The sequence below is a fragment of the Lipophrys pholis genome (genome assembly GCF_963383615.2).
Source record: "Lipophrys pholis genome assembly, chromosome: 15".
Classification (NCBI taxonomy): domain Eukaryota; kingdom Metazoa; phylum Chordata; class Actinopteri; order Blenniiformes; family Blenniidae; genus Lipophrys; species Lipophrys pholis.
This window is the reverse complement of record NC_137642.1, coordinates 13,797,838-13,819,842: the sequence shown is the minus strand read 5'-3', so window position 1 is coordinate 13,819,842 and position 22,005 is coordinate 13,797,838. Positions and strand designations below refer to the sequence as shown.

Here is a 22,005-nt window from a genome sequence, read left to right as displayed (position 1 = left end):
ATTCTATGAACTGTCTACAGGTCACTGGGAGGATTAATGGAAAAAAAAAAAAGTCTTACCTGATCTGGGTGAATAATATGCCCGCGAGGAGATTATACAATCTTTGATCTTATCTGGTTCAGAGATCATCCTTTTCCCATTTATTCTCTTGCTGCTTATTCAGGTCAGAGTGACAGTTTCAACAGAGCAAGCTGCTGGGATATACCAGTGGTACCAGCAACAGAGCAAGCATGCAGCAGGCGTCATTTACAGATACCAAAGGGAAGTTTGAGGAAATGTAACGGAATTTGAATAAAAGCCAACCATGCCTTGTTTTGAGGACAAAAGAGATGAGAGGATGTTAACGTCACAGTAACTATTCTTTTTTTTTTTCTTTTTTAAGTTTTCTTTTAACTACAGGCATTCATCTATTCATAACCACATGGTAGTACCTCCGAGACAACTGACGAATCTCTATACTCATACTAGTCTCTTCTGTAAAGTTCAAGAGTTTTCTGTAGCCTGTGGACAGCTTTTCACTCTGCTAAAAAAAAAAATCCATCCTGTCAGATTTATATATATATATATAAAAAAAAAAAAAAGAAGTTAGTTAACAAGAAAAACAGAAACATATACACAATTTCTGTTTTTTAATACTGTGGCGCTCCACCAGTTACATTGTGTCCATATTTACAACCAAATATAAACCCCTATTTGCCTTGGAGCTACTCAATTCATCATCTGTTGGAACCAAGTTATTTTAGTATTAGTGTTAGCAGTTGAAATGCACTATATAGTGAAATCCATTTACCAGCTACCACATCCACTCTGGACTCGAACAACACTTAATCTAAGGTTAAAGTGATATTCACTACTTTAAAAAATAAAAATGTTTCTAATACCAAACCGTGGGGTATATCTTTTTTGTTGGCAATCTCCATGGAAGAAAATTCAGTCCTCAAGCCCACCCCTTTCCAGATTGTCTATTTACATCAATTGGCAGCAGATACATACAGTAATGCATTGTTGGTGAAGCGGCTGACATACTACCTCTGCCCCTTGCACACACAAACCCTAGTCACTAAACACTAAACTGGATTGAAAAGTGACATAAGGACTGTGTGACACTAAGCCACTTTACACAACTCATAAGCTGCACTGATAACTGCACTGATATGTTTGACCTCTTTGTTGAGTTTTATTCACTGTTCTGTCTCTTTTACTTTTCTACTCCTAAATTATTATATTCTATCATGTATATTTTAGCGAGCATCATTTCTTTCTTTCATTTTATCTTTTTTAATGTTGTGCGAGAGGGAAATGCTAATTTGATTCTCTATATGTGTGAAAATATGTAGCAGAATAGATAAATAAAGCAACTTTGAAGTTTGAATAGTTTTATTGTCATAGGGAAGTGTTAAAAAGGTTGCTGGGAGTTGGTACTTTTTTGCAAATATGTTTCTCAGAGACTTTAATAATTGAACAAATAATAAATACAATTTTACAGTTTTTTTTTTAATTTATTATAATGTTTTCCACTTCACAAGTATGATATATATCCTTAGTTGCATTTCAGTAGTTTGGACACAATAATTTAGAAATAGAGCTTTAACTCGTAGATCCATGTTCAACCTACTGACACTTGGATGACACTTGCTGTCTCGCAGTTTTAGGATTATCTTGGTGCTAAAAACAATGAAAAGGACAGGTTGTTAACTGTTTGGGGATGATGCTTCTTTCCTCAGTGCCTTTGAGCCTTTTCAACACACAGGAGGTCTCACGGAAAGCAGACTGCAGCTTTTGCGTGCAGATTCTCACATGATGCCGAATGTTAATGTTAAGAAGAAAATCCCCGTTGAATAAACCGCCGTAGACCGGGAGAGGCAGCGTGATAGCGAGAAGTCCTCCCATGTGATGTGACTGAGGCCTGACGGACTCTACCCGTCTGTTATGGCTCCTCCTGCCTCGGTAGAACGGGGCCAGACGTAACAGCAGTGCAGGGGAACGGGACCAACACACACACACACACACAGCGAGACGTTTCTAATGGGAGCCACGGCGGAAGATGGCAGATCGTGCAATGCTGAATAAAAAGACATAAGACGTTGTTCTCGGCGTCGCCTCTTCTGCTGACGAAGGCTTCGACATTTCCTCAAGATTACCAACACCCCAAATGAACTCCGTCAGAGCAAGTAACGTTAGCAGAAGACCAAGGCGAGTGTCGAGGCCGCGCCCGGTGCAGCCGGAGAGGAACCACCAAGAAAGAGGTAATATTAGCTCGGCTCGTCTCAGCATGAGGGAACCGCTTGTCAGACGGCCCGCTTTAAGGTGGAACTGTCTTTTTACAGCTGGACGGGTGGTTCTGTCGGTCGTGGTGTTATGTTGTGTGTACATGAGTGCGACAGTTATGAGCTAACAGTGGCTTTAAAGCGGCGCCCTGCAGCTAGGAAACACCGAGGCTTTTGTATTTTTGCTTAGCATTCAGGCCGCGCTTTGTTTTGCTTGATTTCTGCACCGAGTCGGCCGTACTTTTGCTTTTTTGACCTCATATTCCCGTTGAATTGTATTTTTTGCAAGATAACGTGACACCGGTCGTGAAAATGACAGGGACAAAAGTGTGTTTTTCGTGTCTCTTGAGTGACAAACGCACGTCAGCGACCCACAAAGTGGTTTTGTCGTAGCATGCTAATGTAGCTTAGCTTGTGTCCGTTAGCTGTTATTATTAGCATCTGCGTCCCGACGTTTACAGAAAATAATGTATTTCCGACTACTGCAGCGTCAATGTGCATATTTGATAAACAGCCGACAATCAACCCGTAAACAGAGCGATTGTTACGTTGTCACTTAATGTTTGAGGTGTTTTTCTTTTTTTTTTTTCAGTAACGATGTGTGACATCAGATGTAATGTGAGCGAATTTCGGATGTCTAAACATTTCCATGATATTTATGTTTTACGTTTACAATTGTCAGGATTGATAGCCAGCGTTGGCGGCACAGTCATTTGAAGGAGAGTAGTCATTTAGTGTTTTGGATTTTAATGGGTTTGAGTCAACATTACTAGCGGGACTTGTGACATGTTCTGATGCTCGCAGCGTCAACACATTGCGCCGTTTTTCTTTTAAGTGAAAGTGAAACTGAAAAACAAAGCAATAAAGCACTGTGGACTCACTGTGATAGGAGAATGAACTGATTTACTCATATTATTATTAAGTTAACCGATATCTTGGGTTGAGCTCTCTGTCTCCCTTAATTTACTCAAGTCAGGACCTGCAGTGGTATCTATTTCTTCTCCTCCAGATGTTCACATCATGCTCACTTGTTAGGATTAAACGTCCATCCGCATAGGTGAGGAGGTAATGCTGTACTGCCTGTGCTTTGTGAAATACAAAGTGTTTCTTATAATCTAATCATGTATTTACATAGATCTTCTATGCAGTTGTTTTACCTGACCCTCGTTGTTAAATGGATTGTGTTTGTAGTGGTTACTGGCTTAGTAGCAGGGGAGAGTCAATCTTGCAACCAAAGCAACAGGCAGGCAGAGTTTGCATCTTCCATCTAAGGTAGCTATCAACTCATCATGCCATGGTGAGGAGGCCTAGAAACACAAGTTTATGCTTTTGACTTGAGATGGATGCCATGGCTTTATTTTATGTTTATTAGAACCTGTTTTGCTTGTATTTGCATGCAACTTGTTTATCTTACCCCAGATCCTGGTATTTGTACTGTAGCAGGTTACAATGTAATGGTTATCCAGAGAAAAATTTGCCATGTAAAGCTTCCAAATCCACTGTTAACTTTTAATTGAAGATGCAAATTCTTGCCTGTTGTTTAGCCACGTATCTGAAATCTGCATGCAAGTTAATGTGAATTAGCATTGAAGTTAAAGACATTGCTGCACAGCAGACAATTTCATACCATTCAAGATGAAGTGAGTACAAGCCACGCATTCCCTTCACTGAGTGATCACTCAAGCTTTGTATCAGTTGATTGATTCACCATACTAGCTTCATGAACAATTGGACCAAATTAATGATATTTAGGATATAAGCAACTGCTGTTGTCTCAGGTCTCAATCTTTAAGACGTAGCTTGGCCATCCTGGACAGAAAGTAAAGCCATTACTCTTCCACAATAATAAGAGCCAGTTGAGGTGGTTCGGGTATCTTATGAGGATGCTCCCTGGTTGGCTCCCCACAGAGGGTTACCATGCATGTTCATCTGGAACATGGCCCCAAGACCGACTGGAGAGATCATATCTCTCGGTTGGTTTGGCAGATCTCAGGGTCCCCTCAGAAGAGGAGGGGGGGTTGCGAAAGACAGAGATGTCTGGGCTTCTTTGCACTTTGTACGGCCACTGCAAACCCATGTGGACTCAGTGAGACAGATGGACGAATGGATGGGTGGATGATCAAAGACATTTCAAGTAATGTTTCTCTCTTTTTTCTGTTTTTCTTGCCAATTGACAGATGAGGACGTTCCTGCAGATATGGTTGCAGAAGAATCCGGTCCAGGAGCTCAGAATAGTCCCTACCAACTTAGAAGAAAGTCTCTACCCAAGAGAACAGTGTGTCCATCAAAGACAAACATGGAGGTACAGGTGTCACAAAATCATGTGAGAGAGACATATTGAATTAATACATTGCTTTCGCCCACTAATTTCTGTTTTGTCTACAGGGTGCTTCCACTTCAACCACAGAAAATTTTGGGCACCGACCTAAACGTCCCAGAGTTTCAGGAAAAAGTCAAGATTTACCAGGTAATTAAAAACATATAGTTGTGGTTTGAGTGAAAAAGAGATATTTTCACTACTCACTGATGGTGAGGAATGATTGTAATGTGTACGAGTTAATTCACTTGAAATGTATGGTCTCTCATGTCGGCAAGTACTCAGCTGTTCATCACACAAAGAGGCATTTACATGCTCTGTCGCTTTGAAAGCTACTTGGAATGACTATAAATAGTGTGTGTATGCCAGAGTTCTTATTCACTGGGTGTACAGACTGATTTCAGTACACAGTATGGTTCTCATGAAAGTGTTGGCATTTGTTCAAAATAATAAAATAATGTCACCAAAGCAACTACATAATAAACTTGCTGGGTAAGTTTTGTTTGAGTATGAAAGTCAATTTTTGTCATGGTAGATTTAGAAAAGTACATAGTGTAAACTCATTGCATAAATAGCACAAAAGTGGTCTGTTATTGTCAGTATTTGGGCGCTAACTTGCTGAATGGACAGGACATAGATGTCTTTTGGGATGTGGTGAAAATAGTAGTTCGTTGTGATCAAAAAATAAAAAAAATTCTTGACAGCTCACATTGTATTCTTGATTTGTGAGAATTTACAGAAATATATGTGCAAATTGTAGAGAACATGGAGATGGTTAGGTTAACAGTAGAGGAAGCATCAGATCGAGTGAGATGGAGGCAGTGGTGACCCTTTAAGAGAGCAGCCGAAGGATGTAAAAAGTGATTACTAATAGGCTGCGGATAAAAAAACGTCATAAACAGTTTTTTTGTTTTGACCTGCATATAAATAACGAGGGTCTCTACTTTAATACCTCTTGTAATTTGTTGCCATTACATCTTGAGATAGTTTCTTTTACTCGTGATGTGTCTGACTGCTCTCTCTTTCTGTGTCCTTTGAAACGGTTACATCCTAATTCCATTTTCATCATCTTTCCAGCAGCTCCGGCAGAGCAGTATTTGCAGGAGAAGCTTCCAGACGAGGTGGTGCTGAAGATTTTCTCATACCTCTTGGAACAGGACTTGTGTCGCGCAGCATGTGTGTGCAAGCGCTTCAGTGAGCTGGCCAATGACCCCATCCTCTGGTGAGCCCCCGTCTTGATATCATTGAGTCGCTCTGGGCATCATTTTCTTTATGGCTAGAACTCCATAATATTGATCTGAAAAAGTTTTCAGGATCTTATAGTCAGTTTTCAGTGTTATGCAGCGTTTTTCGATCATATTGAAGGACATCTCGTCTGCTGCAGACACTCTTCATAAACTTCAAAATGCTGTACTTCGGATACCTTGAATATTATCAAGGATTGATGTGCAATAGAAAGAGCAGCCAGAAGCAGAACATGAGAAACCAGAGAGGCAGGAGATGTGATAGAGGAACATTCTGGAGACAGGACTGTATCTCAAGAGGAAACATGTTGGTGTTCGTGTGCACATGCATGTCTCCATATGTGCATCTGTTTCCTGTTTATGGCATTCAAAATGTTAATAACAACTGTTTGATTCAGTACTTTTTTTAATATCTTTAGTTTAGAAAGAAAGTCTTATTTAAAAAGAAATGTGTGTGATTGTTGGTCATCAAAAGGTCTTTGATTGGGTAGGATTGAGAGGATGTCCGAGAGAAACAGACAGAAGGTAGATCAAGTGTTGTGAAGTTATTAATCATCAGGAGAGAGTTCAGTCACACAATTCCCTTTTAAATTAGCTGTTGGGGTTTATTTGTGTTTAGAAATGAATGTTTACATTGTGAGTAGATTAATTTCTTAATGAATAGATGAAGCAGATTTGAATGGATAAAATAACCGGTCAGTTGTTGGTTTTCCCTCTGCCCGTTACAGAATTTTGACACAGATGTAAAATCCACTGACGTGCTGTCATATTTCAGGAAGCGACTGTACATGGAAGTGTTTGAGTACACACGACCTATGATGCATCCTGAAGCAGGGAAGTTCTACCAGATAAACCCAGAAGAATATGAGCAGCCAAACCCGTGGAAGGAAAGTTTTCAGCAGCTGGTAAGAAATCTTCAGTGGTTTTCATGACTCGTTGCTGATCTTGTGAAAATCTCATCTTGAATATTTCTTCATCACATTTTAAGTGTTGAGCATTTGGCTGTTAATACAAAACACACACAACACTGACAAATCAGCAGTGGTGGAAAAAGTGCTAAAGTATTCTGCTCAAGTTAAAGTACAATTGCTTTGATAACATTTTACTCAAGTACCAGTAAACAGTCATAAAAAATGTATTCGGAGTAAAAGATACTGAGTTACTTTTTTGGACAGCCGGGGGAATGGTCTCTCCTGAGGAGCACAAGAAAGACAATGGGATATAAATCTCAAAGTACTTCTTAATGAAAGGAACAACTTTACAAATTAAATTGCAATGGCAGTAAAAAATGTAAATCTAGATCTCAAAATGGTTCACAGTCACAAGCGCTGTGACTTTCCCTGAAAAACCCAAAGAAGACTAACGTCTACTGTCAGGTACAATCACTTTGATATGAAACTGTGCTCTAATAGCGTAGCTGTCTTGGAGCCGATTGCAAGGACTGAACTGTTGCAATGCACCATGGGAGTACGAAATAAAACTTTACTTCAGGGGCCACATACAGTCCGGTTTCATCTAGAGTGTGCCAGACCGGTAAACTAGTGTCATAATAACCTTTAGATTGACTACAAGTTTGTCCATTGTTGGCGTTTGGCAGGTTGTCCACTCACTTAGGTGTGTTAACAGTTAAACTTTGTCCCCTCGTTGGAGGTTCTACTATATAATGTTGCAATTGTGAGTGAAAAGTGATGTGTGTTTAATCTCCTGCCATGTTTCTATTTGGATATGTCAAAATAAAAGCCTCTGCCATTAACAGGTCTTCCATGTTACTTGACACCTCAGTGTATCTAGAGCGCAATTCTCTTAATCAATTAATTTATTGATTAAATTATTACTCAGTAATGGACAAGTACACAAAAATAACAGTAACACGAGTAAATGTAATTTGTTACTTTCCACCTCTGCAAATCAGTTGCATTAAATTCATATAAAAAAGCCAAAAGGGTTGACCATGAACATTACATTAATGCTCCTTCAATATGTTTCAATGCAACTTGAAATCTTGAGCTACTGTCAAGTGACGTTGCAACACTACAGGCCATAATACTAACAAACAAGTATTTCAGGCGAAGAAGAAAGGATGTTTAAGGAACACATAGTATATCAATTGTATTTCTTTGTTATACCATCAACTTCTGAATAATTCACTATTTTGAATAATTGTTTTTCTTTTCATCAGTATAAAGGCGCACATGTAAAGCCCGGCTTTGCAGAGCACTTCTACAGTAATCCTGCCAGATACAAAGGGAGAGATAACATGTTTGTAAGTGAACTTTCTACTATTAGTTAAAATTCCTTCTCAGATATATTTGCTCTTATTCATTGGGCTTTTTTTTTTTTCCTTTCCTAGTACTATGACACCATTGAGGATGCACTTGGCGGGGGTCAGGAGCCTCACTTTGATGGCCTGATATTTGTCCATTCTGGCATTTACACAGATGAATGGATCTACATCGAGTCACCTATCACAATGATCGGGGCCGGTGAGCACAACTTTTGTCATACAGTCTGATTGTGCAATTGTTCATTCTTGACCGTCACTGAAGAAATTCTTTTTCCTTTTTTTTTTGCAGCCCCTGGAAAAGTAGCAGAAAAAGTTATCATTGAAAACACCAGAGACTCCACATTTGTATTCATGGAAGGATCAGAAGATGCCTACGTTGGATACATGACCATTCGGGTGAGGCGACGTTTTCTCTTTTTGTGACTCACGTGTACTGTAAATCTGCCCTTTCTAAAATACTTATGGCATTTGTGTTTTTTTCTTTTTCTTGTTTTGTGGGTTGTTGCTACAGTTCAATCCTGATGATAAATCCGCCCAGCACCATAATGCACACCACTGCTTGGAGATCACGGTCAATTGCAGCCCCATCATTGACCACTGCATTATACGCAGCACATGCACAGGTAATTGGCTGCCCATGCCATCTAACTCAATAGATAAATAAAAGATAAACTCATTGACTGTGATGTTTATTGGATAAAAAGTGTGAAAAACACTTATTTCAACAAAATTTGTAGTGTGATGATTTTTCTCATTGGGTGAAGTTTTGACCTTGATTTTGAGTTTGAATATATGTTGGGGATTAAGGTAGGAGTTGCGAGGACTTACTGTGATGACCACTTCAAAGTGAAGTAGTAGACTAATAAATCTGTATTATGTTTGTTGCAGTGGGGTCGGCTGTCTGCGTCAGTGGCCAGGGAGCTTGTCCCACGATCAAGCACTGCATCATCAGTGACTGTGAAAACGTTGGCCTTTACATCACTGACCATGCACAGGTAATATATTCGTTTTGTTTAGCTCAAAAGGCACATGTCAAGATGTGTTTAATGAAACCGCGTATCTCTGTCTGGTTTTCTTTAGTTAAAATCTGAATAAATGTTGCTCCACTATATGAATAAACAGTGATAGACTGAACTTGTTCGACATTGTTCAGGGAATATATGAAGACAACGAGATCTCCAACAACGCTCTGGCTGGGATCTGGGTGAAAAACCACGGTAACCCAATCATCAGACGGAATCACATCCACCACGGCAGAGATGTGGGCGTCTTCACCTTCGACCATGGCATGGTAAGATGTGACTCACTAATATTAAACAGACCATTTCCTGTTTGTGCTTTGGCATCCTACTGTTTCTTTAATGTTTGTTTTTGCGCATTATATGTGTACAGAACAAGTGCTTATTTGTTTTCATTTGTTTCTCACGGATTGAATAGCATCTTTTTCTGGCATGTAATAGCTTTGTATTTCTCTTTTTCTCCAGGGTTACTTTGAGAGCTGCAACATCCATAGGAACCGTATTGCGGGTTTTGAAGTGAAGGCCTACGCCAATCCAACAGTGGTTCGCTGTGAGATTCATCACGGCCAGACAGGGGGAATCTACGTGCATGAAAAGGGCAGAGGACAGTTCATTGAAAACAAGATCTATGCAAATAACTTTGCAGGGGTGTGGATCACCTCTAACAGCGACCCTACAATAAGGTCGGTCTCACATGGCTGCTACATCATCGAATGATCTGAAAATGTTGTTTTGAAAGTTCTTAATTGAGCCGTTCTCTTGTTCTGACCACACGCAGGGGCAACGCCATTTTCAATGGTAACCAAGGTGGGGTTTATATTTTCGGTGATGGCCGAGGCCTCATTGAAGGAAACGACATTTATGGTAACGCCCTGGCAGGAATCCAGATCAGGACAAATAGCTGCCCCATCGTCCGGCACAATAAGATCCACGACGGCCAACATGGCGGCATATACGTGGTAAGAGTTTCCTAAATATGCAGCTGTTAAAAGGACGATGACGTTCAGTCTTGATGTATGATCACTGGGAAACACGGCAGTGATGGTCGGTGTATCTTGCAGCATGAAAAAGGACAAGGAGTCATTGAGGAGAATGAGGTGTACAGCAACACACTGGCAGGAGTGTGGGTGACAACTGGCAGCACGCCAGTGCTGAGGAGAAACAGAATACACAGCGGAAAGCAGGTCAGGTTACAGATGAATTACATGTTGAGTGATGTTAAATAAACACACAGCCAGTGGAAGTGCTTCATGGGTATTGGATGTGATGTATCTGGGTCTCTGATGTCTTGTAGTCACAGAATACAGACACGTTTGGGTCACGCCACTGTCATTTTCTGTTTTAAGTGGATTTTTCTGCCACTTAAAAACGATGATAAGATTTGACTCTTATTTGAACAGGTGGGGGTCTACTTCTACGACAATGGCCACGGTGTGCTGGAGGACAATGATATTTACAACCACATGTACTCTGGAGTTCAGATAAGGTTTGTTGGAGTGGGACAATATAGGGAAATGGTAGCGTGTTTATGCAGGACGGGCTTGAGTCACATGTTTTGATGCTGAGCTCAGTGGGTAAAGGAGACAAATTTAACATTTTTAAAGCGATGACTCACTGTGCCTCTGTGTCCTTGTTTTGACAGAACTGGCAGCAATCCCAAGATTAGACGGAACAAGATCTGGGGAGGCCAAAATGGAGGAATTTTGGTTTACAACTCAGGTGAGAGGCAGAGAAGCATTTTTTAATGTGCTTCAACAGGCTTGTTGCTCTATTAAAGTGTTAATCCACATCAACCTAATATTACAACATGGATATTTGTTTTTCAGGCTTAGGCTTCATTGAGGACAATGAGATCTTTGACAATGCAATGGCCGGAGTGTGGATCAAGACAGACAGCAACCCCACTCTGCGGAGGAATAAGATCCACGATGGGAGAGACGGAGGCATCTGCATATTCAACGGAGGACGAGGTAACTCATCACCCTGAGCCGACACAGTTTGTCAATACTGGTTCTGAAGTAAAACATTTCCTGCACAGTTTCCCTGATGCAAATCCATAGTTTCTGCAGAAACACTCAAGTCATTCATTTAATTTAAGTGAGAGAAATATTTGAAATTAGGATGGACAACTGATGGGTCTAAACAGCCGAACTCCAGAGGTTCACTTCCTCCAGTCGCCTTTATAACCAATCATGAATTTATTTTTGGAAACTAAGTATGGTCATATGGCCCATGGACTTTGACTAAGCTGGAGAATGAGCATAGGCTTACAATCCACAGACATGCAGCTCTAAATAGTTGAATTGAGTTGCATAGATCTTTCCAAATGATCTCCAAACATTTTGTTGGAGTGCTTTGTGTTGGCAGTTTGTCAGATTAACGCGGTATGTTCTGTCATCAGGGTTGTTAGAAGAGAACGACATCTTTAGGAATGCCCAAGCAGGTGTCCTCATTAGCACCAACAGTCACCCCGTACTGCGGAAAAACAGGATCTTCGATGGCTTCGCTGCAGGTGTGTAACGTCTTTTACTCCGGCTGTAATCAGTCATTAATAAAAACTCTTAACTGCAGTCATTATTCTGGACTTTCAGCATTCATTCATTTCAGTCTGTGAACAGATTTATTTTTTAATTAAGAACAATTTGCCACTTCGATTGACATGCTGATAATGTGTGCGTGCATGTATGTGTCTTAATCAAATAGGCATTGAGATCACCAACCATGCCACGGCAACCCTGGAGGGCAATCAGATCTTCAACAATCGTTTCGGAGGATTGTTTCTTGCATCTGGTGTCAATGTTACAATGAAAGGTACTTCACCAAGCTCTGAGCACATCTTTTTGCAGCGCAAAATGCCAACCACCGTTTCCTTTGTGCTAATTTCTGCTGTCTCCACCAGACAATAAGATATTGAACAATCAAGATGCCATTGAGAAGGCTGTGAGCAGAGGTCAGTGCCTGTACAAGATTTCAAGTTACACCAGCTACCCAATGCACGATTTTTACAGGTAATTCATGTTGAAGCTCACAGTGTAACCACAGTACCGTCAGTGTTTATTGCAGCCGTTGACGGACTCCCACTTTGTGTCGCCGCAGGTGTCACACCTGTAACACAACAGACCGCAACGCCATTTGTGTGAACTGCATTAAGAAGTGTCACCAAGGACACGATGTGGAGTTCATCAGACACGATAGGTGAGTGATTGATAGAGATTACCCATTTTAATAAAGTGTTATCTTTGACAAAACCATTTTGACTATAAACATTTTGTGGTTACAGAGCTAACAAATGTGAACTTTTTTTTATAAAGACTTTGATCTATTTCTTATTCAGAGAAGTCAAAGATGAAGGTTTGTGTTTGGCTTGTGGAGAACAGGCTGTGTGTCTACGGACCAACACTTAGATTAACTGAAGTCGATTAGCGGTACGCCGTCCACACCAGCCCTGATTTGCCATGTGCGCTTTCAGGGTAAATGATTGCCCAACCTGATAGAGACCGACTTCTCATAATACACCTGGTCCAGACTGCAGCACTTGTTCGTGTGCATGCCTTTTCTGCTGTCACACTTTCACAACAGCTGATCATGTTTAATGGACTGAACATTTGTCACAACACTTGAGGGTAAAAGCTTTCTGTACTGCCGTTGGTATTCCAGTGGAATTACACGGCACATCTGCCAGTGAAGAGGTTTTTTAACAGCTCTGTTAAAGAATTGACGGCAAAATACTTATATCAATTTAAAGAATTTACTTTTCTTGAGATTTTTAATGGATGAACCTCTAAATACAGTTTGAGAATAATCATTCATGTTTGTGTCCGCTCATCAGTACTAATGTTTCTCAGCCTGTGATGACGACGACGACGACGACTGACTGGTAGTTACTTACCTTGTGGCCTCTGCTTGCAGGTTCTTCTGTGACTGCGGTGCCGGGACGCTGTCTAATCCTTGCACGTTAGCTGGAGAGCCCACGCACGATACAGACACACTGTACGACTCGGCTCCCCCTATAGAGTCCAACACACTGCAGCACAACTGAGCCCAACACCTGGAGGACCTTGTGCTCTGCAGCAGTAATGGACATAAGACACTTTAAAGTTGTGCAGAAGAAAGAAAGAATTCCCAGCTAAAATACAGATTCACTTTTACAGAGCATATACAGCCACTTTTAAAAACGCAACAGACTTGGGACATAAATATGCCTGAAAGAGACATTGTAAGGGTGGGTGGGGGGGGGTAAAAACAAGCAATGCCTCGCCTTTTCTTCTGAAATATTTTGAAAGCAAGAGACCGGTGGGACGGAGCAGAAGAGCAGCTGACTCAGGGTTTGTGGGAGTATTGACTCGTTCGGCCAGCGAGAGACGGGACAAAAACCATCCGGGCTCGTCTGCTTTCAGGAGAGGAAGAAGACTCTGCAGTGATGTACAGATCCGCTGTGGACAGGCGACCATTTCAGAAGAGGCACAGCTTTTCTCATGAGGAGGCAAAAAAAGCCCCGAAATACAACAATGCTTCCATCACTGAGCGTCCGACCTGCTCGTACGACACGTACGAGAAAATTGACCTAGCACTTCAGCTTTTTTTTTTTTTTTTTTTTCCCTTTGAGACAACTGTTGAGATTTGATTTTAATGCTTTTGTGTAGTTTTGTATTTTCATGCAAAAATCTTACTGTACTTGAATGTCTTTATTTTATTAAATGTGTTATTTTTTTTGTTATTATACCCGAGGATTGCTGTAATTATACTCATGTCGCAGTATCTAACTTCTTTCTGTGAAAGAGATCAGAGAAAAGAGAGCAAAACACTAAAATAGTTTCTCCAGCCACATTGACTCATTTACATTTGCAATACAGACAAAAAAAAAAATGTAGAGGTGCTTTCACAGGATTTGTACTGTTGTCCACTTGGTATGGAGGTTTTTTATATGCCAGACAGTTTTACATAATCTATGCATTTATTGTTTCATTCATTTTCCTTGGCCTGTCACGCAAGACCCAGTTACAAGGTCGGACGAGAAAGACGTTTGTGTAAAAAATCAATACCGACTTTCCTCTTTTGCTGCCAGAGAAATCCATGAATTGTCAGGTCAGCTTCTTCCGTCGCTCATTAATGAACAAATCACATTGCTGGTGGAAGTAGAAAATGTTAATCCCTCCGATAGGCAATTTGCCTTGAGCCGTTTGGTTGGTTATACCTTCTGTAGAACTGTAAATGGGATTATCAGTCCGTAGATACTGTAATCTGTGTACGTTTGGTTTGTTGAACTGATATGCTGCTTCGTGGTCCAGTGATACACAATTTTCTATGTATCTGACTCCAAATATGTTCACCAAGTGTAAAAGTCCTGTGAAAGCACACCTCTTGATGTTATTCCATTGTTTGCCAATGCTGCTGGAGAATTTAAAAGCTTTTACTCTACTGAAGCTGAGACAAGTATCCATATACAGCGCTTTATGGTTTCATTGCCCCGCCCCTTTTTCCTCCCCCCCTCATTCATGTGTACTGGTGATTGTGGGTTCTCATACAGACTGAAATGTATGCATGTATCATAACATCTAGACTTAATATATTGTGAAGTATTCAATAACCGTTATGTAGGCGCTAGCGTGAATTAAAAGGGTTTAATTTCCTAGGTGAAACATTGTCATTTTTTAAAAATAAACTTTATTAGATCACAACAGTAGTGTTTTTTTTGTTTTTCCCCACCAAGTGCCGCCGGCAGAATCAGTGATTTCGGTTATACAAATTACAGAGTGTTGAGCATTTGAACAAGAGAAGTGAGGACTGTGGCGTCCGGCGAAGCGTCTTCAGCAAACTGGCACAGCTTCCTGTAAAGTGACATGATGGGGGATAAACGATTCGGTTCCTTTGATTGGATAGAACTTCACACGTCATAACACCACGGCTGATACGTACTTGAACAGTCTGAGGCTGATGGTGTTCTTCTCAAACTCTCTGGCCTTTCCGTGTCCCGATTGGATGACCTCCTCCGGCAGGCCGGCCAGCCGAGCGGCGTTGAACCCGTAACTCTTTGGGCAGGCGCCGGAGATGAACTTGTAGAGGAATGTGATGGTCTCCTGACTTGGATCCTCGCACTCATTCTCCACCATGCACGCCTGGAAGGCGACAAACGGACAAGACGCATCAAATCAGTGTGCTGCAAGTGGATCACATGTGAAGCACAGACCCATAGAGAAGTGCACGAGATAATCAAGTCTTTTTTTTAACAAAATGCTACTTGATCAGAAAGTTAAGAGCACTCGATGGAAAACAGCTGTGTAGAGAAAGTGCATAGAGCATTCACGAAAAAAAAAAAAAAAAGCGCAGTTGCTGGATGCAATATGTGAAATGTAGTATGTTTACATGAGAGAATTGTTTTCAACCAAAATGATAAAATCTCCCAATGAAATGTAACTTTGAAAGTTACCGAGCGGGACACTATGTCAGATATAAGCTGTATACTAGTTTTTTTTTTTTTTTTTTTTTAATAGCTAAACTGGCTCTGCCTTTCTCACCATATGGCCCAGACGCACTGCACAGTTGTCTGCGTAGTCCTCCACCAAGGAGTGGTAATGTGTGGAGAAGAGGGTCCGGCAGCAGATCTTCTCAGCGAGCTCTTTCACGACGGCGCTGGCGATTGCTGTGCCGTCGTACGTGGCCGTGCCCCGACCTGCAAACAGCGAGCGGCTGAGTGAGAAAGTTCTGTAATAGATCGTCTAATATCCTCGGAATACTGAGGAGTTCTCGGAGTAGATCAACCTGCCTAATTCATCCAGAAGCACAAGCGAGTGTTTGGTGGCGTGGTGCAGGATGCTGGCCGTCTCGCTCAGCTCCACAAAGAACGTACTTTCTCCTGTCAAAGAAAAAAAAAAAAAGGACAAGACAAAAGGTTTCTCCATGCTGCTGAAGTCTACATTTAACCTTCCATGTTGGCTGGAGGGAGGACAATGTGAGGTTTACCGGCCATGATGCGGTCCGAGGCTCCGAGCCGCGTGAAGACTCTGTCGACTGGCGAGAAGCGGAGACTCTCGGCTGGAGCGTAGCAGCCGAGCTGGGCCAGAATGATCACAAGTCCACACTGTTGGAAAGGAAAAGCACAAAACCTGAAGACAGACATCTTCACAAGTTCCTGTAGCTTCATAGCAAATGACCTCGAGGGATGAGCGACCTGTCTCATGAGAGTGGACTTCCCGCCCATGTTCGGCCCCGTCACAAGCACACAGGAAGCTTGACTTCCCTCCTCATTGGCGCCACTGCTGCCAGGGCAGCCGATGACGATGTCATTTGGTATGAAGTCGTCGCCAAAAAAGGTCTTGGTGACGCAGGGGTGGCGAGATCCAGTGATTTCAATGAAGGGCGCCACCTGCTGGCCGTCCTCTGGCAGGATCACCTGTGGCCTGGTCATCGGTCCGTCTCCGCCCTGGCTATAGCGCGACAAGGCCAGCAACACGTCTGAAAGAAAGAGACAGCATTGTGTTCATAAAGCCCAGGAACTACTAAATATTTAAATTGCCCGTTTTTAAAAGGCTTGCAAAGAAATCCTGATTTATGGCTCGCTCGCAACGATTCCAGGGGAGTATTCTGCAGCTCGGCGCTGTGAAAGCTAAATAAGTAAACACAAGCCTGTGTCTGAGGGAGGCCCCAGTGGTGCAAAAACACATTATATGCGCATTATGTTTCTGCAGGCGAGGTTGGTAATAACCCGCGCAATTATGCCTCCTTCTGTCAGGAAAAAACACAGCCCTACAATTTCTGCAATGGTGAAAAACAAACTAATTAGTGTGAAGATATCCGCGCTTGATATGGAATTATCGCTCAGTGACAATCTCATTTCTAATCAGCACTCAAGGGTGGTGCTCCAATCTGCACGTTAAATACATATTATGGAAGTTTTACCTCCAACAGCTGCAGGAAATGTATTCAGAACAGACACCTGCAATGCTTTTACAAGCCTACAAAAGCATGTTCAGACCGTTGACAACAACCTGCAGAAAGGAAGGTGTCATTACCCAGCACTGCCATGCACTCCACGCCGGTCTTCCAGTCTCTGTAGTTCTTGTCGAAGTTGTAGAAGAGCCGCCTCATGCAGTCTTTCAGCGCAGCGTCTCTCTTCTCCTCAAAACCTTGCAGCTCTGAAAACAGACGCTCGGTCTCCTTGGTCACGTAGCGCTTCCAGCCTTTCTTTGTAGACTTCACTTCGTATTCCTCGGGAATGTTCCTCTGCGAGACGCTTTCGGGAACCTCCAGCTGGTAGCGGTTGCGACCGGTCCCCCAGTAGGACATGGTTCTGCAGCCCAGCCTCTTCTTCTGTTTCTCCATGTAGTCCAACAGCTCTCGCTCGCAGGACTTAATCTCAGTCAGAGCCTGGTCGTACTCGGGGTCAAAGCCGACTTTGGGAGTTATGACGCCGGTAGTGCGGGCTTTCTGGTGGTCGAAGGCCGTGTCCCAGCGCTTGAGTTCGGCAGACAGGTCAGGAAACAGGCCCTTCTTTTCACCCTTTAGAGTGACAAGTTGCAGAAGCAGCGAGGAACGAAATTCACTCAGCACCGGTTCGAAAACAGAGATGATCTCTTGCATGGTCTTAAAGCCTTCCAGTGCTGACAGGAAGTCCACTATCTTGCGCTTGCTGTAAGTGACCTCCTCGTAGAGAACCGCCCTGCTGTCGGGGTGGTCCTGGCCCTTCAGAGTGCCGATGCTGTGGATTTTGCTCAGGAGACGCTCCAGATCAGGGAACTTCTTGAGCAGGTCGGTAACGTCGGTGGCCTGCGCCTGAGCGGCCATCAGGTCCTCCACTGCATCCAGCCTGTCTGCGATGGATGTGGGGTTGCACAGAGGAGCGCACAGCCACTGTTTCAACAGCCTCTTTCCAAACGGAGTGGAGCAGGTGTCCAGACGCTCCAATAACGTCCCTTCTGTTCCGCCAGAGCCATTCTGAAAGATTTCCAAGTTTGCCAGAGTGACTCCATCAAGCACCATCCTCTGACGAGTCTGAGCAAAGAAACTGGCAGGTTCAACTGCTTTCTCCAGCTCCACGTCAACAGGGACATATTCTTCAAAATTCGCCATCGACAACAACTCCTGGTCCACCAGACATTTCTTTAGGTAGAATATGCACCCGCCAAACGCTGACAGAGCGAGTTCATAGCCCTCTTTAGGGGTGAGGCAAAGTGAATCGCTCTCAGAGGTCATGTTTCTCAGCAGAGCAGGAAGGAAACCGTTCCCTGAGCCTTGCTCGGTGCCAGAGCCCTCTTTGAAGTAATCTTCTTCGGAGAGAGTTTTCAGCGTCTTCTGAGCATCCCAGAACTGCGTCCCTGCATTAAGTCCTTCCTGCAGAGCGGAGGACAGAGATGCTTTGAGAATCTTGCGCGTTTCCACGGACGGGTTTCCCTTTTCATAGAGCACTTCCGCTGGGGCAAAGTGGGCGATCAGGGTCCGCAGGCGAGAGCAGTGCCGGTCGTCCTGAAACTGGCCCACATGGAAGTAACCCACGGAGGTATCTACGAAGCAGACGCCATACGTACGGCAACGACCGGAGCTCTCCTCTTCAGCTTTTTCTTTCAGACTCAGAAGGAACTTGCTCTGACTCTCCGATGGCGCGCCGTCCAACACGCTGTACGTTTGGGTTCCACGTGTGATAATACGGCACACCTCTCTTTTCACGACGCGGTCAAACTTGGTGGGCTTCACCATGGTCTTACAACGAGCCTCCATCATCTCCGGGGTCTCCGTCTGCTCCACTCGAGCCACCTTGTAGCCCTTCTGGACCAGCACATCAGAGAATCGCCCAAAGCCGATCTCCGGGAAGCCCGAATGCGCCCAGGTGCCCTTCATAAAGGTCAGTCCCAGCTCATTGACTCCAATCACAGCATCCATGTGGTACAGCTCATAAAACTTCCCCACCTTGTAGAAAATCACCGTATCAAACATTTCAGATTTGAGCTGCCACCACCGGCGAATGCCAGGAGTGATTCTGTTTTGAAAGTCTTCAGGCACGTACAGGGTGGTGGGATCGTAGTCCTCCTCCGACTGTCGCCGCCTCCGCCTGTCCTTCCTCCGTCCATCCTGCAGCCACTCCAGTTTCTCATGGTCCCAGACAGTTGTCGCCCCAGCGGACCCCGACCCGTTGGCTTGGCTCTCGAAGCTGTCGGGTGCAGAGAAGGCAGACAAACGAGACTTTGTGTCCACTGCTACTGTCGGTTGAGCTCGTTTGGGTCCAGCGAAGGGGGCGGCGGGGGGTTTTGCAGGCTTGTCTGCAGGGCGTTTACGCTTAACCGGCTTGATGGGACTGTCCGCCTCCGACTCTTCAATGCTCGCCTCTCCCTCTTCTTCACTGCTCACCGCCCCCTCCTCCTCTTCCTCACTGCTGGACGCTGCATGCTCGGGTTTGAACTCGTCCTCCGAGCCGTCGCTGTCCGAAGCTACGACGATGCGCCGGCGTTTGGGTTTGCTTCCGCTTCCTTTTTCTGTCGATGTTCGGGTTGAACGTCGACTGACTCTGGGCGCCTTCGTGCCCTCACTTTTCTTTTCATCCAAATCACTGACCTGCTCATCATCAGTCAGTGATGAGTTGTCAAGCTAGGGAGGAAAAAAGAAAGAAAGAAAGAAAAAGATGATGATTGATCTGTGACAGAGGTGATGAAATTATTAGAAACACATTCTTTATCAGACTCTTGAGGAATATTTATGCAGAAAAATAATGACATATTACAAATATTCAAAGTGGCTCATGTCACGATGATATTCTACATTAACCAAGTAGCCAGCTTTGTTTTATTCATTTATTTTTAAAACGCCGTTTTCTGATTCACTTTGAAAATGACTAAATTGCAGCAGAACTCTGTGGTTCAAGTTCTGCTTAGACACAGTCCAACAACAACACATACTTTGAAATACTCCAGTCTACATTAAACACAGTATCAAAATTTGATAATCTATGTTTGGTCAAGTCAAAAACATTCAACATGTTACCTCCATTTCATCATCATCATCGTCGTCATCTTCTTCCTCATCAGATGGATCCATGCAGAGAGGCATCTTCAATCTCTTTTCAGAGCTATCAAACATGACTTCATCAGCGAGCTCCATCGCACGGCGGATTACAGGTTTAGCACAGAAGAAAGTCCCTCCAATTTTAGCATCACTACTGTCCGAGCCTGTAACAGTAGAAAAAACAACATCAGGTTCAAACCGTCCGCACCAGCCTGACCGACCACCATCACTTCTAAGAGGGTTCGCAGGAGCCAACCTTGGTAGTCTCTGACATATTTGGAGCTGACCCATCCTCGAGTGGGAGGGTCGTCAAAGAAATGAACGTGTACGCGCTGCTCACGACCGCGGCCCCTCATCTGCTGACCAGTCAGGGGTTGGGGCACCACCATGCACGGCCACCAGGGGTGTCCCTCCAGCTTGGCCCACACCAGAGCACCAGCAGTGAAGGGGCATGCTGGGCTGCTGAAGGGAAGAGGAATACACACATTTAAGCAGAGATGAAAGAACAACTTGTATCATGCAATCTGCTACATTATTTCCCAAAATGTAGGACACGATGTAAAAATCTAAATAAACACAGAATTTTTATGCAGAGACAAAAAAACTACAAGTGTCAGGTGTTAAAGGACATATTATTGTTCCATTATGAGATCTAAATTTTGGATTTGATTGGGTTGCATTGCTGCCAGAACATACTTGATGTGAGTTTAAGAGATTTGTAAATACTTGAACTCACTTTATATTCATATTTTATAGAGCCTTCCAACTAGTTGGAGAATTGGGGTTGCACTTTGATACTTCTAACATCGTAGTTTTACAGAGACACACAATTTAGATTAATAGTCAAATTCTTTGCGCTGCATTGTTTTCATAAATTGACATTGTGATTCGTATATACATTATTAGTTGAGGAGGTATGAGAAAAGTCATTGTACTGTATAACAAGAGTAATGTAGCTGTAGTTGTACTTTAGATTCTTTCCATCGCTGCAGTTCGTCTTGTGATAAAGCAGATATATTTCATTTCCCACTGAAGTGACTTTACCAGTTAAACTTTTTTAAAACGTCAGCTCTGATTCTTCCACGTGCGACTAGTTTTACGTTCGGGGCGTTTGAGTGCACAGAAGTAAACGATAGTTTTCAATGTATTTAGGCAAACTGGTGTCCTGACATTTACAGCAGGGGAAGAGGAAAGCGAGACTCCAGCATGTAGACCGCTCCAGAAAGCGTCTCACCTGTCTTTAGCTGCTGGGGCCTTGTCGCCAAAAAGCTTCTTCAACCCGCCGCTCGAAGCCTTGGAGGCGCTTTTCCGTTTGACTTGCTGGGTCTTGTGTTTCTGCGGAGATTCTTTCGCCTGCTCTTTCGGAGAGGAGTTCGACTTCTTCACGGAGGAAGGCAGGTCCGCCTCCGCTGGAGAGGGACTCGGCTTCGGCTTCGGCTTGGCGACCGGCGGCGGGGACTTGGTGAAGAAGTTGAAAAGCGAGCTTTGCTTCGCCATGTCTGCAAGATTAAGACTCTACGTTTACTGTGGTTTAGAGAGAGATTGTCTTGTGTCGCCGAACTCCCCTGCTTTAGCCTAGCATCCAGCCGGACGCGAGTGCTACAAGTTCGCGGGAAATACAGGCGTGTGGTGTAATGGGCGTGGTCAAGAGCAAGCAGCCAATCACAAGCGAGTACACTAGAACACGGAGACCACGTGATCCAAACACAGCTTCTCTTGTTGGACACGTTGTTGGCGCTCAGAGTTTAGCTTGTTCTCTTTCTCTTTTTTTTGTTTAAAAAACTTTATTTGACGGATGTAGCCATGCAGATAAATAACATACATCTTCATCGTGTTCTTTTCAACACTTGGTTAGATCAAACTATTCTCAAAACAAATACAACAA

At 43.3% G+C, this 22,005-nt stretch overlaps 2 protein-coding genes across 4 annotated transcripts; one reads left to right on the top strand and one right to left on the bottom strand.

The window, feature by feature from the left end:
* Window positions 1-1,957: 1,957 nt before the first annotated feature.
* Window positions 1,958-14,807, top strand: fbxo11a (F-box protein 11a). Of its 3 annotated transcripts, none has more exons than XR_013936054.1 (22): window positions 1,958-2,246; window positions 4,445-4,569; window positions 4,653-4,734; window positions 5,662-5,806; window positions 6,604-6,733; window positions 8,008-8,091; window positions 8,179-8,311; window positions 8,402-8,508; window positions 8,624-8,735; window positions 9,001-9,107; window positions 9,266-9,403; window positions 9,597-9,814; window positions 9,910-10,090; window positions 10,193-10,315; window positions 10,532-10,617; window positions 10,774-10,850; window positions 10,958-11,101; window positions 11,533-11,643; window positions 11,835-11,942; window positions 12,031-12,081; window positions 12,228-12,326; window positions 13,041-13,235. XR_013936054.1 is itself a non-coding variant. In XM_080481823.1 (22 exons), the coding sequence occupies exons 1-22, from the start codon at window positions 2,153-2,155 to the stop codon at window positions 13,168-13,170; spliced, it is 2,643 nt and encodes an 880-aa protein (XP_080337949.1). In that variant the 5' UTR covers window positions 1,958-2,152; the 3' UTR covers window positions 13,171-14,807. The 3 variants fall into 3 exon arrangements, 2 of the variants coding, with proteins under 2 accessions (XP_080337949.1, XP_080337950.1); XM_080481823.1 differs by having other exon boundaries at window positions 12,031-12,139; window positions 13,041-14,807; XM_080481824.1 differs by having other exon boundaries at window positions 1,971-2,246; window positions 5,665-5,806; window positions 12,031-12,139; window positions 13,041-14,807.
* msh6 (mutS homolog 6 (E. coli)) lies at window positions 14,735-21,753 on the bottom strand. The gene is made up of 10 exons (XM_080481822.1): window positions 21,355-21,753; window positions 20,377-20,582; window positions 20,100-20,284; window positions 17,141-19,706; window positions 16,300-16,583; window positions 16,092-16,209; window positions 15,895-15,984; window positions 15,647-15,801; window positions 15,048-15,247; window positions 14,735-14,959 (listed from the first exon to the last, which is right to left on the bottom strand). Exons 1-10 carry the CDS (start codon window positions 21,615-21,617, stop codon window positions 14,878-14,880), a joined length of 4,149 nt encoding a protein of 1,382 aa, XP_080337948.1. The 5' UTR covers window positions 21,618-21,753; the 3' UTR covers window positions 14,735-14,877.
* Window positions 21,754-22,005: the final 252 nt, after the last annotated feature.

What these genes read in the sequence shown, in the direction of transcription:
- fbxo11a (XM_080481823.1), top strand. Translation starts at nt 2,153, where the DNA reads ATGAACTCCGTCAGAGCAAGTAACGTTAGCAGAAGACCAAGGCGAGTG. An exon ending in AACATGGCGGCATATACGTG is followed by an intron (nt 10,091 to 10,192) that starts GTAAGAGTTTCC and finishes TGTATCTTGCAG; the next exon opens with CATGAAAAAGGACAAGGAGT. An exon ending in CTTCGATGGCTTCGCTGCAG is followed by an intron (nt 11,644 to 11,834) that starts GTGTGTAACGTC and finishes TTAATCAAATAG; the next exon opens with GCATTGAGATCACCAACCAT.
- msh6 (XM_080481822.1), bottom strand. Translation starts at nt 21,617, where the DNA reads ATGGCGAAGCAAAGCTCGCTTTTCAACTTCTTCACCAAGTCCCCGCCG. An exon ending in ATATGTCAGAGACTACCAAG is followed by an intron (nt 20,285 to 20,376) that starts GTTGGCTCCTGC and finishes CTACTGTTACAG; the next exon opens with GCTCGGACAGTAGTGATGCT. An exon ending in CTCGGACCGCATCATGGCCG is followed by an intron (nt 15,985 to 16,091) that starts GTAAACCTCACA and finishes TTTCTTTGACAG; the next exon opens with GAGAAAGTACGTTCTTTGTG.